At 37.3% G+C, this 18,164-nt stretch overlaps 1 protein-coding gene across 1 annotated transcript in view; it reads right to left on the bottom strand.

Annotated features, from left to right (window-relative positions):
• The window catches only part of pde4d (phosphodiesterase 4D, cAMP-specific), a 210,727-nt gene that overhangs the window by 155,091 nt on the left and 37,472 nt on the right, over positions 1-18,164 (bottom strand). The window contains exon 3 of the mRNA XM_032578259.1: positions 12,070-12,308. Coding sequence (XP_032434150.1) covers positions 12,070-12,308 — 239 coding nt within the window. The remainder of the gene's footprint in view (positions 1-12,069; positions 12,309-18,164) is intronic.

The raw sequence follows: 18,164 nt of genomic DNA, 5'->3' as shown, positions 1-18,164 counted from the left end.
GAGTTTAACTCCATCAACTTTGTCCTTAAAACCAAGCGCAAACGGGACAGAAGGAGCCCAAAATGAATCCATTTACAAATTACGAGGCAAAGCTCTGTGGCTGCAGTTTGGACAGGAGGAAACTGTCCCAGAGTAAGCTTACAGAAAGGAATTCACAGCTGAGCCCGGTGTCCATGTGCTCCCCGCATTGTCCGTGCATCTCTGCAAAGTGCATATGGTCATGCGGCAGATGTTCAGTGCAGGACAGTAGTCCCCAAGAAACGTGCAAAACTTCTGAGGGTGAAGCCATCCGGACGTGTCACCATTGTTCCTGCTTCTAGGTTTGTCTTGCATGAACGAACAGCCGACCGGAATATATGCAACAGGAAAATACATTAAACATGAGGGACCCACCCCGAGGTACCTCCCCTAAAATCATCCCGAGTAAAGCAGGATGTGGGATCGGGCATGGAGCCAGGTGGTTAGAAGATGAACACGTTTCTCCCAACAATAGCAGGCTTTTTTTGGTGTTGCAAAATTGGATAGAAAGTAAAATGCTGAGCTTATATGTTCCATCATACAGGTAACACATATATACACATTTTAAAAAAGCTGATCAGAGTAAATAATTAAACTAAGACTGCAGGATATGTGTCCATCACTGCAGGTTACAGGAGTGCAAACATCCAGTCCATCTCGTTAAACCTCCCCTCCTTTGCTGTTTGCCATCAATTCCAGGGCAAAGGTGGACTCATCTTTGCTTCATTTTGCCCTCCCCTTACGCTCACGGTGCAGCTCGAGCCCATCATCCTGGAAGCTATAACGTTGTTGGCAATGCAGTCGCACATGTTCTAGCAGCAGAAATGTAATCCTCCAGGAACAAGGTGAGGGATAACGGAAGTGGCAGGTATGTGTAATGGTGACAGGACGGCACAAAGCACACAAAGAATGTGAGCACAAGCATAGCGTGCAGGTGGACTCCATGTTAAAACTCCCAGACAGAATCACGTTATATGGATTCCAACCCATTTGTAGCAAAATAGCAATCCTTCAGTGAACTTTTCTTGCGTTCTGGATGCCTGCAGCAAAACTATCAAGCAACTTGTGAGAACATTGCATAGTGAGCAAAAGGCTGAATAAAATTCCTCAGATTTGAGTTTCAAATACCATGCTATCCTGCTGCAACTTGCAAAATTGCTGAATAATTATGCAATGACTGCCAAAAATGATCTCTTGATGATCAAGAATGATAAAGGTAGATCCTTTGCTCTCTTTATGCACTTTGTAGCATGTCTAATGCATAATGTTTTGGATTCCTATGACTGCTGTATTGGCATGCAAGATAACTGAGACTATGGCATCAGAATGCAATGTTTATGTGTGGCGACCATAAACAGAAATCAACAACATGCTAAACTCTGGGAAGAAGCAGATATAGATTGATCCCAGGTTGAGTGCTAAAGAAATTCATCCTTACTGCTGTTTCAGTTTCACCAACCAAGTTAGACTTCAGCATCTATAGGTTTTCAGAAATATATTCTTACTCAGACATACCCTCGGATCTTCCTCTGTCTGATTTTTATTTTGTTCATCTCCGTCTGAGTGGCAATTCCTCGGGGAAAAAGTGCTTCAGAATCCATCTGGGAATGTGTCATAAGTCACTCTCTCTGCATGCTGTTCACTAAAGCCAACTGATCACCTTGAAAGTTCCTTCTTTGCATCAGTCCCGGTTGATTTGAAATTTTGCCATCTATCATCAATGTTTTACAACACCCACCGGCTACTAAAAGGTTTACTTTGCAGAAATATTTTTGTGCACTTTTAAAATTTGGTTAGTGTTTTTAATCCTTCTTTAGAAAATCAAAGTATTATAAATCTGCCATTTTTCTTTTCTAATTGATTTGTTGGTAAAAAAAAAAAAAAAATAAATAAAAAGGATACGAACCTGCTATGTGCTTTAAAGTCAAACGTCTGTAGCAACATTTACACTAAGAACGAACACTTCAGTAACTGAATTTGTGTGTGCATTTCTTTTCTGTTATTTACTGCAGAAAAAGAAACATATCTAAGTAAATGACACATAAATAGGTTTAGTGATTTTTGAAACATCATCTTTAAGTTCTTTTTTGTGCAATATATTTTATCAGGAGTTTTTCTTTGTTTATGTTGTGTTTGACTGTTGTATTGAAGATACAAGGTAGTCCCTGTGGTAAGTATGGTACAGTCAATAATTAGCGATTTCCCCTGACTGCTCCAATACAGATCTCATTATACTCACTGGGGTTATCAGCAAAGCTTGACTAACTCAAATAAGCAAGTTGTTTGGTTGCAACAATTTAGTGGACATTCACAGACATAATTATGATTGGCACAAGTCAGAAAAAAAATATTTGTGCATAAATATTTTTGCAGCATAAATTATGCTTATTTGCTGCTTTATGTTCCTTTACACACGGAAAAATGAACCTAATCAGTTCCTCACACTGAGCAGTGCAGAATTTTAATTAAGAGGAGAGGGGCAGGGGAAAGAGCTTGTATTTGACTGGTATCAGGGGGGAAGAAAGATTTGTACGTCTGAATCTGAATGATCGTGAAATTGTTCTCTTCAAATTGATTCCTAGTATAAAACATACAATCCACATGACAACTTTTTCCTTTTTAGGAAATTTATACTGCATTAAGATGAGATTAATCTTTCATAGTCCTTGGCTGTTCATTTGGATCAGACAGTCTTAACACATAGTTTTGCATAAGTACTTTTTTCTTGGTTTATTTGTTGAAACTTGTCTAGGATGCAAATGCAGAGTCACGGCTTTCCGAACACAAAAACGTTCATGTATATGTAAACGGAGCAACGTTTCATCTACTGTTTATCAGCGTTGCATCATTTGTTGTGCCAGCGAATCACTGTCTCTTGGGACTCGTGGCTGGCAGCGGAGTCGGCCGATGTTTATGTGGGACTATGCTACAAGTCCAAACGCAGTGAGTGATCTTTCACAGAAATCTAAAGGTGGTGGTGGTTGCAGATAAACAGTAGAACAACAGAGATTATCCTTGCAAAAGTATTCATACTCCTTTAGCTTTTGGATTTTGTTATGTCTCAAGCACAAACAGCATAATACATTTGGATTTCATCTGCCTGTGAATAGCTAAAACCCACAAAAGTTTGAGCCCTCCTCTCAGAAAGCTTATATCTGCCTATTTTAATTGTCCAAGCAACAAATATATCTTGATATGCATAAATATCCACAGTGGAAACATTCTTACTTACCGGCTAGCAGCGTGTTATGTGCTATTCCAGGTATTTCAGTTTCCCAAGATGCAGTTTCTTTTCAATATTTTAGATATTCGCAAATAGATTGATTTTAGGTGATGACTTTGGATACAAAAGCTTAATGAAAATCTGGACCTAAAAAATAATGTTTTAAGATACTCTCCATCCAAGCTGTACAGAGTTTGAACTATGTTGCAAAGAAGAATGATCAAAAGAGTTCACTGCCTAGATATGGAAAACTGGCATAGACATACCCGAGATATTTTCTCCTGCAATAGGAGTGAAAGGTAATTTTGAAACAAATGGACTTACCAGGGCTGACCAGTAAATTCATGTCACATTTTTCAGATTTTATCTGCCCAAAAAATTTAAAACTATGGATAATGGACTAATATCACATCGCACATATGGTGAAGGGTTATTGCTGGAAAGCAGAAAAACTGTTGAAAGTTCCAAGGGCCATGAATACTTTAACAAGGCATCTTTTGTAGTAAGAAAATATTTTTGGTCTTGCAATAAGTAGCTGAGATTCTTTTTCAGCTACCGTACATATTTAGTGTCACAAATTTCTCTCAGAAGTTGAAGATGGTGCATTTAATGGCATGTCCTCCATCCAGAATGCCATACTGCAGCTGATTGATAAACCAAGGTAGTGCAGCTAAGATGTATACCACTTGTTAAACATCCTTCCCATCACCAGTTTCCTCTCTGCATGTGTTCTGATTTGAGCCAGTCAAATTTCAGTTATGTGATTTTTGTTTGACTGTTTGACTAAATTCAAAACACCAGGATTCATGAACCTCATACTGTAAAAGATGAACTCAACAGAGCATGAGACATTGTCTTTTTTACACATGAACTGGCCACCTTAGTGTCTTAACCTTATTTTAACTCAAGAAATTGATTTGCTGAACAAAATATGGCTCATCTTAAAAACAACTTTAAAATGAAAAAGAAGCAAATGTCTCACTTGCTCAGTCAGATAAGATGAGTGTCAGTGAATATCAGTTAACTTTTGCCACAAATTCTTAATGCTAGTTTTTCCACCATGCATGGCATTTTACATACAGGCAAAAACGTCTTGTTCTTGACGTTTTGTTTTTCTTAGTGTTTACTGTGTCCCTGACATGGTTTTTAATGGGAATTCTTACAGACTTCTAACAATTCTTCTTACCAATCTTCCTTAAAAGGTCAAATATTGTCCACAATCTTACCCCCAGCTTCTCTGGTGTGTTTTTTGGTTTTCACGATGATGTTCTGTCATCAAAGTTCTTTAAAAAAAAATGTCAAAGGAACAACTGTATTTATATTGAAATTAAATTGCAAACATGTGGTCTTGCTGGATATTATTAGGGGGTCTTAGAGTAAAGGCACAACATGCATCATCAAAACGCACTGAAGATTGCAGTGTATTTTTCTGATTTTATCTGCCCAAAAAATAGAAAACTATGGATAATGGACTACTATCACATTGCACATATGGTGAAGGGTTGTGGAAAAACTGTTTTTAAAAAGTCAACACCTCAATACTCAAACACTTTTGCCTGGCATGTCGCACCTGTTCGTTTGTATTCCAGGCAGTGAACGTGTCTAAAGAGATGACAAAATCCAAACCAGCTTTAAAAATCACTGAAAAAGATCTATTGCATATATTTAAAACTAAAGCCTCTAAAAGGTCCACGTTATATCTAGGTATTTCTGTAAATATGAGAGAACTCTTTAAAATGATAAAATGGCTAATTCAGCTAATACAACTTAATCTCCAAAGAGTGCTCTGTAACACATGTTAGGAAAGGTTGCCGATTTCTGATCAACTCATCGAAGTTCACTGACAGTCGGATGGAGGCTGAGCTGCCTCTACATCAAATGCCCTATGCCTTTTTTCACATTATCAGAACAGCAAGATGAATTATTCAGTATTGACAATGTTTCTTCATTATGAGTGGCAGGCTCTGTCATAGATACAGGTGACTGAACAATGTAGATGTTCAACGCATCTACGTGACAGGCAAAATTGCCGAATTGAGAGTACATGTTCTTGTAAATCAAACAGCAATTACAATGAACAGCAGACAGTTTCCACAAATTTACCATGAAAATAGCTTTGCCTGCTTAAAACTTAACTACTGGCAACTTATTGTATGTTGTTTTTCTAAGTTTTTGTCTTGCTTTATTGCCATTTAAAATATGCTTACAGAACTGTAATCATGTTTTTTTCAATTGTGGAATTGAAACAGCATTTTGCTATAGTAAGCAGAAACTGACAGCTCATTTGCTGTACCTAAGGTCCTATCATCTATGGTAAAAGCACAGAGGGAGAGCTAGAAATGTGAAGGATGAAGTTGGTGTATTTTTCTTCTCATCTGACATATTAGCAGCCACTGTACAGAGGTATGCAGGTAGCACTGTGTGTACAAGTAAGATTCAGAGCCCTTTTGAAGACTGCCATCAAGATCAAAGTCGAGTCAGAGAGGACCATCATCGTCCCCTGGGTAAATGAGAGGATTCTGTCATGTTTCAACAGAGACAATGTGGGATTTTAGATTTGACAGACAGCTTTGACCACTGACTTCACAGGCTGCTTTAAACTTACTGGCTGTACTTCGATTTCCAAACTGCATCATGACTTCCCCACTGGACCGCCAGCTCCAATACAGAAGGCTGGTGGGTATATATAACCCTTCAGGGAAAAAAATGCAAGTAGGAGAAATCGTGTTTTCCTTTGCCAAAACTGACTTTATCCACAGTGCTGTGCTAGCAAGAATCTCCAGACAGAAGCTGATTATTTCCCTAGATTTGTTTTCCAACACATCCAAGGTTCACAGACAGTATGTATAAAACTGCTTTGCGTTTTACTTTGAAATAAAACCTACTGATTTCTGGTTGCCTTAGCTTGTTACGTCTGTAATGTTCCCTCTTTTACTGTTAGGATTAGTAAGTCACAGAGGTGAGGAACAGAAATCTGTTAGACCTCAAATGTTTGATGAGTCACACTGTCTGAAGCCAGATGGGGAACATTTAAATACCAATGCTTTGCGTGTTATTAAGCCATTAACAGCAAGGATACTTTCCTTTGCTGCAGACTGATTTCATATTTTGCTTTCTGCCCTTTATGATGCTCTCTGCTCCTGAGCAAGGACACCCAATTTGTTACGAAGCTGATATTCTGTGACAATAGACATTCTGTCACCTTTTTATACCACTCTCTCTTTAGGACTAAAACAGAAAGTGCAGATGTAAAAACTAAACTAAGACTTCTGCTCCTTGTCATAACTGCAAGAGCATCACTTGCAGGTACAGTTGCACTAATTGATTTTGCCAAAATCAATTAGTCCATCACTAATTGATTTTTTTCCAAATCAATTAATGTGGATATAAATATTGGCTGTTTAAAGGATGTGAAAGATGATGGATTGATTCTTCCCTGTTCAGTAATTCATTCTTAGATGAATTATAAATGACAAACGCCTCAGTGGACATATTTTTTATGGAGGTAATTAAAGTAAGCTTTGTTTATGTCCCTGTAATTGCAAAGCAGCTCTTGGAGCATTTCAAAACCAGAAGGTCAATTTTCTGAATTTACAAACGAGAAAACAATTGACTTACAACACCTTTTGCACAATTTATCTCTTTTGAGACATTACTGACTAAAACACCTCACAAAAGAATGAATTTTACCTTTGGAGACATCACTACTATGTTATTTCTGTAAAGCAGTAGGAGCAGCAAGCCTTGTTTGTTTTCTTCTTTTGCATCTAAACTACCTCCACCTTTCAGTAGATGATGTTTTTAATACAATCTGTGTGATGTGAATATCTCTGGTCATTTAGAAAAAATATCAGTAATTTATAAAAACATGCCTCAGAAATGGTTTGCAAAATAACCCACTTAAATTCAGGTAAACTGCATCAAAACAAATAGATCCAATTTAAAATGCGGTGTGCTGCTTCACAACTAGACGGACAGTCATGCTGCCAACAAAGAGATTCTTCAATTTGCCAAACTGACAACCTTCTGTTGATTAAAGAACTCAGGAAAAAGCACTATTTTTAATATAACCAATTTAAATCTCACAGATTTTGATTAATGTGCGATTCTCGTTGCCATCAAACCCCACATTTTACAAAACAGACTGGCCTCTTGATTGAAGCTCCCTCAGTACTATGCTGTGTTTGGTTTGCTGAAGACTTTGGTGCATGCAGCAATTGCGGACACTCTTAGTAGTTTGCAAAGGTTTATTGAGATCATAGATGGTTTGGCAGGAGGAGCTGGATCCCCACTGGAAGGGAGGTAAGAAGCAAGTCTTTGATCTTTGAGATTTTGCAGGAGAAGGAGATGGACAATGGAGAATGGAGTTTCTTACTGTTTGGGAGGAGAGATGAAAATCTGAGGAGAGTTAAGTATATCCACAGAAGAGTTTGTGGTAAGTGGATGACTGGTTTGAGTAGTGATTTTTATCCGTTCTCTGTTCCAGTACTAGCAGCGCTGAATGAATACTGGAGGGTGAACAGGTAGCTGCATGATGAAGACCGGTGTGGAGATGTACAACGGAGAATCTGGAGAGGTCGAAGGAGACCCTGGAGCTTATCCAGGTAATTCCTGATGTCGTCATCATCAAAGAGGAAGAGCGATCGAGTAACTGCCTATTTACAAAATATGCAGTACAACAAAAGTCAAGAAAGGATCATCACAAATCCGAGAAAACCATTTGCAGTCTACTTCAGGGAAACCGCTCTTCTAAATACTCCTTCGTAATTTTGGTCACATGTATTCCAGCTAGATCACAAGTGCAAGTGACACCTCTCAGAGGAAAAACAAGAGAAACAACACACACACATGCACAAAAAACCTCCTTTCCTGCACAGAACATTGTGAACAAAACACAATGTGCCCATGCTGAAAACCTGAGCAACACAATTCCAGCTCGTTGTAACACCTTCTTCGTTTTGTCTCGTCTGTTTTCAAGTGCCCTCTTCAGTGTTCAGTGGAGTTGGGTTTAATTAACTATGGTCAATGACTCCGTGTTCTTCCTTCAGTCAGAACTTCAATGCATGTTTTGGTCTCATCATTGTGCTGCAGATTGAGTCAGGGTCAAGGTGATTCAGTGGAAAAATCCTGTACAAAAACAACACCTCCAGTCTGACCACCACTATTATTTTCTATTCTGTTTGACTTATTACACATGCAGTTCTGGTATTGCCATCGATATAGAATGTGCTTCAACTACTGGGATCTTTTGTTTTTTTTTCTTCTGCCACTTAACAGTGAAGTCTTGTAAAATGGGGAGTTGATGAAACATTGTTGAAATAACAGCAAGCGTGACTCGAGAGAAGTGTTGGACATTTCCCCACCAGCTGTTGATCATTCATAAAATATTGCTTATTTTTGTTGTTTCTTCTCGGCCTATTCATATACTTTAGCTACGTGTCCTGTTACAATCCCCTGTGTAATGTCATCAACCTTCTGCAAGGAATCTATTAAAAACTCCTGCTTTAATTCAATCATCCCATCCCATATATTTGGGTTATCTATCACTACTCCTCCACATCGTCATCAGTTAGTTCTCTAAGCAAACACAGACACCAACTCTGATTAAAGGAAAAATGAACTTAATTTTGTGGAGTTTAATTGGAAAAAAATGTTTATGTGGGGAACTCTTAGTTATCACTCATGACTGCCAGGGACACACAACAATCAAACCTTCTGCCTCAAATCATAATATTTCATCTTTTATTGCATCAAGTTTCTGTCTAAATGCTAATCGCATATAAATAGAGTTTAAACTCAAATGAATAGGTTCATGAATTTTAACAGGAGTGGACTAGGACTCATCTGAACAAGCATCAGTGCACAGCATGAGGAGCTTCTGAAGGATTGTAGCCAGTAAATAAACTTTTCTGCTGATTAGTTATTGACCACGTAATATTTCATGGACACTAGAGGCAGTTCTCCTAGATTGGCAGACCGGTCCCCCTTTTTGAATGCGGTCCCCTACCCAAAAAAGGGGGACCAGAGTTTTTTCCAGCTACAGAGCGATCACATTCCTAAGCTTCCCTAGTAGATTCTGGATTCTCAGAGTACCTTGAACAATCCCACACAAGTACATGGAAAAGCCATACAAACTCCAAATACTCCTGCTTGGGATTTGAATTCAAAAACTTCTTGCTTCTTGATTAAAAATCTTAAATATTACAGTAATTAGAAAAAAAACCTATTTTCAGCTATCTAAATGAAGAATAAGCACAAATGAAAGTCAAATATCAAGTACATGACACTAATACTTTCCAAAAATCTATAGCTTTAAACACTTCAGTAACGTTGCCTTTATACACATCTGAAACTGTTGCAAAGACAATTTGGTTTCGAGCTCAGCCAGGCTGCCACAGGTTTGAATATTATCAAAGGGAAAGTAGATAGTTGTAGGAGCTCTCATTATCTAAGTTTCTTCAGTTATTATAGATGGACAGGAAGGATCTCCTGTTGTGCTCTGTGGGTTTTGCAGCGCTGTTATAGCCAGACATGTTGTGTTGTGGAGTTACAGTTTTATGAAGTGGCTGGTTAAGGTTTTCCATATTGATTTTCATTTAAATAAGCACCCTTTTTCAAAATTCAGCTCCAGAGGGTGTTGGGTGGTCTTTAGAACAAAGCAGTCTTATTTATCAGCTTTTTGAAGTAGCTTGCTCTGATGCCAATACGCTAACAGATGGCTCTAGATGAGCCTGCACTCTCCACAACAGACCTAAAGATTATACAGAACATCTTGCTGCAAACACTGAAGGACCTGAGCTTCCTCAACAAGGAATGTCTGCAATATCTCTTTATTTAAAAAGGCTGAGCAGAAATACTGTAAAGTGATGGAAAGAATCCAATATATTTCTTTTTTGTCAGCAAAACATCTTTTATTTTGGGAGTAAAATGTGTCATGTTTTATGATCAGCTCAATATGCTATACTCTTCCCCTTTATTATTTGTTTTTAAGACATATTTATGTATTTAACACAGCAGAAAATAGTATATTTTAAGGTACAAACTAAGTGTCTGGAGTTGTTAAATTATTTTATATCTCAAGTTGTTACTTAAGGAAAGTAGAAGTCTCCCTGAAATCTTATGTCAGAGCTGAAATGCTTATATTTATGATTACAGTTTTGTATTTATTCCAGCTTTTGCTGAAGAAAATGTGGATCTAACATTTGAATAAGGGAGCAAAGGAAAAGAAAATATGTTAACTCATTTTGTAAGTTTGCACTCTTACAAAATGCTCTCAAATTTACATGACAGTTTCATTACAATGCGAAGAGGCAGAATATTAGCTAAAAATCCAGAAATAAACATAACATCAAAGTTAAAACTGATTTGTATGTCATAACTAAAATACTTATTTAGTCACTGTCTTCTCCTCTGGCATCCAGATCAATCAATGGCTCTGTGTGTAAAGCATACCAAAGAAAAAGAGCTGCAGTGAGGCTGAAATGTTCCCCAAGACTTTCTTGGTGAGAAGGTGAGAGGTTTTGGTGCAATCATTGGAAAATGGAAGAAATATTAAATGACGGTTCCGCTTAATTTGAAGCTCTGTTCAAGAATTTGTCTCAAGCAGTGAGAATTTTGAGAAAGATGGGGAATTAGGTATGTTGCTGATCTGAAGACAGCGCAGACCAAAGTCATAGTCATGACAATTTTAGAACACATAGAGGCCAATGGATGGTACTCTGTACTAAAATTAGGCAACAACGTTATTTTCTCATCCAGAAGACAAAAGATGGGTGATGAATTTTGTATCACTGACCTCTCTGAATACCAACAGTATAAAATCCAGCATTCTTTGTACATTGAAGTCAGTATCTTTGACAACCAGGCTTTTCTCTGTCTCCCTGAATAGAACTTGACATATCGATATTTTTGATTGTGTTTTCACTTCTGTCTGGGAGAGTTTTGAATACAACCGATTAAGTTTCTGTTCAGCAGTATGACGTCCACAGAATTCATCAGTCTAGTGATGATTTTATGGTAAAAAGTCTGCACATGCTCTGCAAAAGAACATAACTTCTGTATCTGTATTGCAGTTCAGAGAGTGACAAAAAACTCACATCTTGAATTTGTTTACATTTTGTCACCTTGCAGCTGCCAACTTCAGTCTTCAACAGATCCACACAAAATAATGCATAAGTGTTCCACCGAAATAGAAAATAAAATGAGACATTGCTTTTTGATTTATTTAAAAAAAGAATTCTAACTACTGATAATTGCAACAGCACATTAGCCTGCCCAAAGCTCAGGATATTGTTTTGTAACTTAAGGATGCTTTAATCAGAGCTTTGCTCCCACATCTTAATTCTCGACCCCCCTGCTGTGTTTCTTGGTCTTCATAATACCATTTTTTTTTTTTACTGATTTTGACAAATTACTGAGTCCTTTGTAAAACTGGCGTAGTTTCTTTTTACAAGAGGCCCACTTGTCAGATTAATCGTACCTTTTGAAAATAAAAATCTTTAAGCAGGTTCTAGACTTGCTTTTTAAGCCCATATTTCTGTATTAAAATAGTTTTTTACTTGTGTGCTGTAATATAATTTATATAAATGTTATGTTTACATTAGATGGGAACAGAAAATTATCAGAGTTAACAAAGCAAAGGTTTTAAAACATTATTATGTGTGTAATTAATCCATATGAGAGATTTATCTGCTGGTTTTGGTCATGTGACATCAGTGGGCGCCACTTATTGGTGCAGATTGGTTATACTGTAACTGACTAAGCTTTTCAGGTTTTATTCATTCTATGCCATGTAGTTGTTTGATGCCCATGTGTCAATATCCTCCTACCTGGTGGTGTCAGCAGATGTGATGGCGATGAGTGGCGGTGCTCGTAATGGCAGTGTTGTGGGCCGAGGTGGAACTGTGACTGTGTCCGGCTCGGGCTTCCGATCGAAGTAGTACTGTTCAGCCTGTCTAAAGGCCAAGGGGGGTAGCTGAACTGTCCGGCAGGAGAGCCTCCGTACCATATAGGGCTCCATGCAGGTGACGGGCCCTGGTTCTGGGGAGTCAGATGACTCATCCGACACCTGTGTGAAAAGACATGGCTGTTAAAATCTGACATTGAGGAAGTGGGGGGCAGACTTGTAATTATAAAAAAGTCTGGATCTATAAAGGCTGGAAACAACCCTGGATGGAATATTATAAAACACCAGTTATTTTTATATTGTGCTGCCTCTTGTTCAAACAATATTACCTAATATCTAATCGAAACCTCACCAACTCACATTATGTTGAATATTTGGTTAACCCACAAAGGCATCAGGCAGGTTTCTAAGGGCTTTAGCAACCAGACATTTATTCAGGTCAATGACAACCTTCATTGATGTAAAATATACATTTGTCACATGGCTCAATTTGCAGTTGTTCCATACTCTTGTATTATTTGTTGCTGGATTGAATAGTGCTCTGAGAAATGTTAAAAGCTGAAAGCATACATTTATTACCAAACCCTGATTCAAACTTATTCACAACTTTATTATTTTAATAGTAAGATATTAAGAGTAATTATGTATAATTTCCCTTCCATCTCTCGATTTTAAATTACTTTGTGTTGATCTCTCACAAAAGAAAGTCAGCAAAATCCCATTACTACGACATAAACAAAAGTATACAGAGATGAAATAAACACCAAATTGCAGGAGTAATTCTCAGAATGCTTGCAAGAGCATTGTTGAATTTTCAATATGGATAAGTTTGTGCTTTTACTCAAAGTAGTACAGGAAGCCACTAGAGCAAGTCTGCCTATTTGGAATTTAATTAAGAAAAGTTTTTCTTTGCTGCATCAATAACCTTGCAGCTATGGTTCCCAGCAAATGCAAATAGAGTAGTTGTGCATTTAGGAATACACACCTGATAGTGTATTTTATCAAATAAACAGCTACTAAGAAAAATTACACATCATGAATGAGAACATCATACCCCATTTTTACTTGACAAAAGATTCAAATACAAAGTGATTCACTTGAGAAGAAGTAGAAGCTCAAAGTGAAAATGACACTGTACAGACAAGAGAGGAGGAGAGTGGGAAAAAAATATGGATAAGAGCTCCAGCTGAGGGCAGAGACAGCCGCCTGGAAAAATGAAGACTTTAAACATCTGAGATGAGACGAGAGTGAGAAGACAGAAACTCATTTTACAGTGGCAAGTTAACCTAGAGGAAAGACATCGGGTGGTCAATAAACCATTAAGTGGTTATCAGAAAAGTTGATTCTGGTGCAGTAATGGCTGCAGCAGAGCCTTCCCTCTCAAAACATTCATCTTTAGCAAAGTTAGCCTTGTTTACAATTTAATGCAACTCTTTTGGATGCTACTTTTGTAAATGAATTAACAAATATTTTATATTCAGAACTAAACTTATTGAATACAACTTTCTATTCCTTATGCTTTCAAGGGTTTGCAAAATTATTCGGACCCTCTGAATGTTTTTCACATTTTCTCTCCTTAGAACCACACGCTTCTTTTGAAATGGATTTTAAAGTGGAAAGAAATGATAAATGGTTTATAAAATCTTTTCCAATTAAAAGCTGGAAAGTTTGGCATGCATTTGTATTCAGTCTGTTTACTCTGATATCCTAAAACCAAAGTCTAGAGCAACCAATTGCCTTGAAAAGTTGTCTAACTGGTCAATCGAGCCATCCTGTGTGTATTCTAGCCTCGGTATAAATCTAACTGTTCTATGAAAAGCCCTGGAGGTTTGTTGGAGAACACTGACGAACAAACAGCATCATAAAAACCAAGCAACATGGCAGACAAGAAAGGGATAAAGTTATGTAGTAAATTGAATCGGGGTTATAAAATGAGAAAACCTATTTGAGTAGTTTAGATCTGTGGTGTACAAAGTCACTTCTCAAGGGCTGGTAAACTGCAATTGGTGGATGTGTCCCTAGAAACCAACATACCTGAATTAAATGACTGAATTATTATCCTCATTCACTCAAATCCAATAGACTCTTACTGGCAGTTTCAGGTGTATGGACCTTACCAAGCTCCGCCCACAACCGACCCACATGACCGCAAGTCTCACAAACAAAGCCTGGCAGCGCGTTGTTTCTATGTAAACATGACTGATTAGTGCATCATTTCTACCGGATTTTCACAATATATCAGCTACTACAATGGACAGAGGAACTAACAAGTTCATGTCATCATCTGGGAGGAAGTTACTGGTTTCTCAGTCACAAGCTGGTTGCAAACCTGAGGCCAGCAGGTGTCAGTCAGTTATGGTAGATCTGACATTTGGTTTGATGACGTCAATATGAGAAGCTACAGACTGATAGGAGGAACCAAAGAGCTCTGTAAAGGTAAAGGCAAATCTTCTGAAGCTGGGATATAATTAATTTAATTTCACATAATTACCGCGGTAGAAGCCATTTGTTTGTTAAAATTTTATGAAATATATTTGTTCTATTTGACGTTTGTTGTGAATGACATTTACTCACAAACGAACGAGGTAATTAGTCCAACGTTTAGAAACTACAGCTGCTGTAATGCGCCACAGCAAAGGTAAACAAAGGTAAAATAACCCGAACAGGTGATCAACTCAAAACCACTCCTACCTTTTTACTCTCTCTTTTTGTAGTTTAAGCACACCTGTTACCGTGGCAACCGCCTGCGCCCCGCAAGACGAGCAAAGATTACGTTAAAAACATAACATTCAGTCCGTTACGATATCAAGTTTCCAGGTTTGATATTTATTTCTCGATTATTAATCAGCGCTTCCCTGAACACAGCGATGGTTGATTGACTAGCTGTACTTGGTGCTAACGTGGCTAACACGAGTAGCAGTTTAGTCCAAAGCCTTTTCTGCTAAAATAAAATCTTTAGTGTATGTCAGATACAGTACACATTGCATATTGATTTGTTTAGCTAACGTAAGACTGTGTGGTAAGGTCAGCGGCTGTTTCCCTGCTTAAACACACCTGAATCAAATGATTGGCTCGTTGTTCTTCTTCTTCCTCTTCTTGTTGTTGTTGTTGAAATTTATTGGCGGTTGGCAAAAAACGTTGGGTGAGAATCACCCCCACCAACTGGTAAGGAGTGTGGAACACATGACAACAACAAAAAAATTTAAAAAAAAACAAGAAAAAATCTCTGAATTCTGAGATTAAAGTCAGAATTCTGACTATGAATTTTGCAAACTGACTAATGAAGAACTAGAATCTGAGCAAATGATGGATTTTAATGGTCTAACCTCTTCCACCCATTGAACTAGCTTTGCTAATGCAAGCAAAGCTAGCATTTCTCCTGTATACACCGATACTCCATTACTAATCCTTTTCCCTACCTTAATTTGAAACTGTGGCACAATAAATGCTATCCCCACGATATTAACTATTTTTTTATGCATCTGTGTATATTTGTATATAGTTATAATATTTATTTAAGTATTCTTGTACTATATATTTATTCATAGGCTACTGTGATATTTATCTTTGTTCTTCTTTTCTAATAATGAAAAATCAACTTCAGCATCAGGAAGTATCCAAGGTGGTACTGCAGGTAATGGAACTGTCTGACATATATTTAACTGATTTAAATTATTTTCATTAACTTTAGAGTTTATTATCCATCCAAATCTCTTTAACTGTTTCTTTTCCTTTTCCCATCCAGGTTTAAGCACCTCTAATGTTGGATGATCATTTCTTTGTCCCGGTAAATTTAACCAGTAGTTTAAAGATATTTGATCCCTTCTAACTTTAAGAGGCATTTCTCCTATTTCAACCTGTAATGCTGCTGTTGAAGATGTTTTAAAAGCGGCAGTACATATTCTTAAAGCCTGATGTTGGATAATATTTAACTTATGGAGGTTTGTATCTGCTGCTGAGTTATAAACTATACATCCATAATCTAAGACTAACCTAATTAACCCAGTATAAATTGCTTTTAATGAATTTCTATCAACTCCCCACTCTGTTCCAACTAAACACCTCATTATATTTAATACCTTCCTACATTTATCGATTATTTTCTTGTGCACACCCCATGTCATTCTTTCATCAAACCACATCCCAAGAAATTTTAATTGTTAAATTCTTTCCAAATCCTGACCACATAATTTTAAGTAAAAAATTTTTATCAACTCTTTTCCTTGTAAAAAACATTATTTTAGTTTTCTCTGCAGAAAGTTTAAAATCCCATTTATATGACCATTTTTCTACAACTGAAATTGCTCTCTGAAGCTTCTTTACAATGAAGTCTAAATTTCTTCCTCTTTTCCACATTACTCCATCATCAGCTAAAAGTGAAAATCCCATTCCACTCTCTACTACTTTAAACATATCATTAACTACCACTGAAAATAATAACTTATTTACTATACCCCCATTTTCTATATTCAAACTTTCAGAATAATCCTTCCCCATCCTCACTTGTATTTGTCTTTCTTCTAGAAGATTTTTAATCCATCTAAACATATGACCATTTATACCCATTCTTCTAATTTTAATTAATAGCCCTTCCCTCCACATCATATCATATGCTCTCTCAATATAAAAAAATACTGCCACAACGCTCTCTTTATTCACTGATTGGCTCGTTAACAAGCTTCTGCAAACTTAATGCCATTCAGCTGAAGTTAATTCCACCCATCTTCAGCGAGCCATCGTCATTGAACATTGAAGGGAATGATGTCAACACCAAACAGAAGTTCAATGTCATGTCAATTTTGTGGTGCATTGTCCTTGGGGGAAACCACAAAGGTAATAGGTTTTCTTGACAATGAATGGCTCCGACAGTATCTTTCAGGATTTAGGACAAACATCAATACACCAGCACACCAAGGTGTACTAGTGAGGCAGCATGATAAACTGATCATGTGCTATTAATCTTCCTGGAAACTACACAGAGTCATTGTTCTGCATGAATGAAAAATGATTTCTTGTTAAGAGTTGGGTCAACCGTTAACATTCACATTCTACTCAGAGCGTTTTTAAATGGCTGAGTGCCGCAACATCATGGACGTTTTCAGAGAGTCAATGTTGTTTCTTTTATTTCTGCACATCCTGACACAAAGTGGAAGTAGTACTGTAAAAACAGTACAGTCATGTCATTGCTCTACTGAAAGGAAGTCCAACAGCAACATAAATATCTGCAGATGTGCTGGAAAACAGAAGGAATATTCTCAAGTGGACACTCTTTGGCTTTACTTTAAAAGTTTGTTTTGTTGATTTTGTTTGTTTGTTTTCTTGCTTTGTAGCTTCTCCAACTAATCTCCAGGCTACAATCATGATAAGATGTCAGATTCATGACATATCTATTTATGTGAAAAAGATTTGCTCACAGAAGACATTTTAAGCCTGAGGCTTGTAGCTGTGAGTGTCTTTTGAGCCGTATGGATTAGGACAACAGGATCAAGAGACCACAGCTAGCCCCTTAGACAGCTAAACGCTTAGGGGATTATTTCCTGTGAGGTGCAGGTATGACTGGAGAAGTTTAAACAAAAGGTATTTTATGGCCACGCCAAAGTACTTGCTGTTACTGCAGCAGTAGAATGATGCTCCTCAGGCTCAGAGGAGACATTTTGCCAAGAACTACACTGGACTTCACCCTCTTTGCTTCGGAATCAGCTTCCTGGATCACCCATTTGAAAGATATATTCCTTATTATGCATTGACAGTAATTAAATTTGATTGCACCTTTCACATCTATAAAAAAAAAATCCAAAGCGCTTCAGAAGGAGAGAGCATAAAAAATTAGAAATGGAAAAGGCAAAGCAAAAAACAAAATGGAAAAATGATTGCAGATTTTACTGAACTGACTCATCAGCACATGTTAGCTTTTTTGAATCCATAAACCTCTTGCAAATGTATAAGTCTATACACCTTTATGACAACTTCTGCTTGTTTTTGCCTTGATTTTGTTCCTTTGAATTTTTCTTGTACTTG

Source organism: Xiphophorus hellerii, chromosome 12, assembly GCF_003331165.1.
Source record: "Xiphophorus hellerii strain 12219 chromosome 12, Xiphophorus_hellerii-4.1, whole genome shotgun sequence".
Taxonomy (NCBI): Eukaryota; Metazoa; Chordata; class Actinopteri; order Cyprinodontiformes; family Poeciliidae; genus Xiphophorus; species Xiphophorus hellerii.
This window is presented reverse-complemented; position numbering and strand designations above follow the sequence as displayed.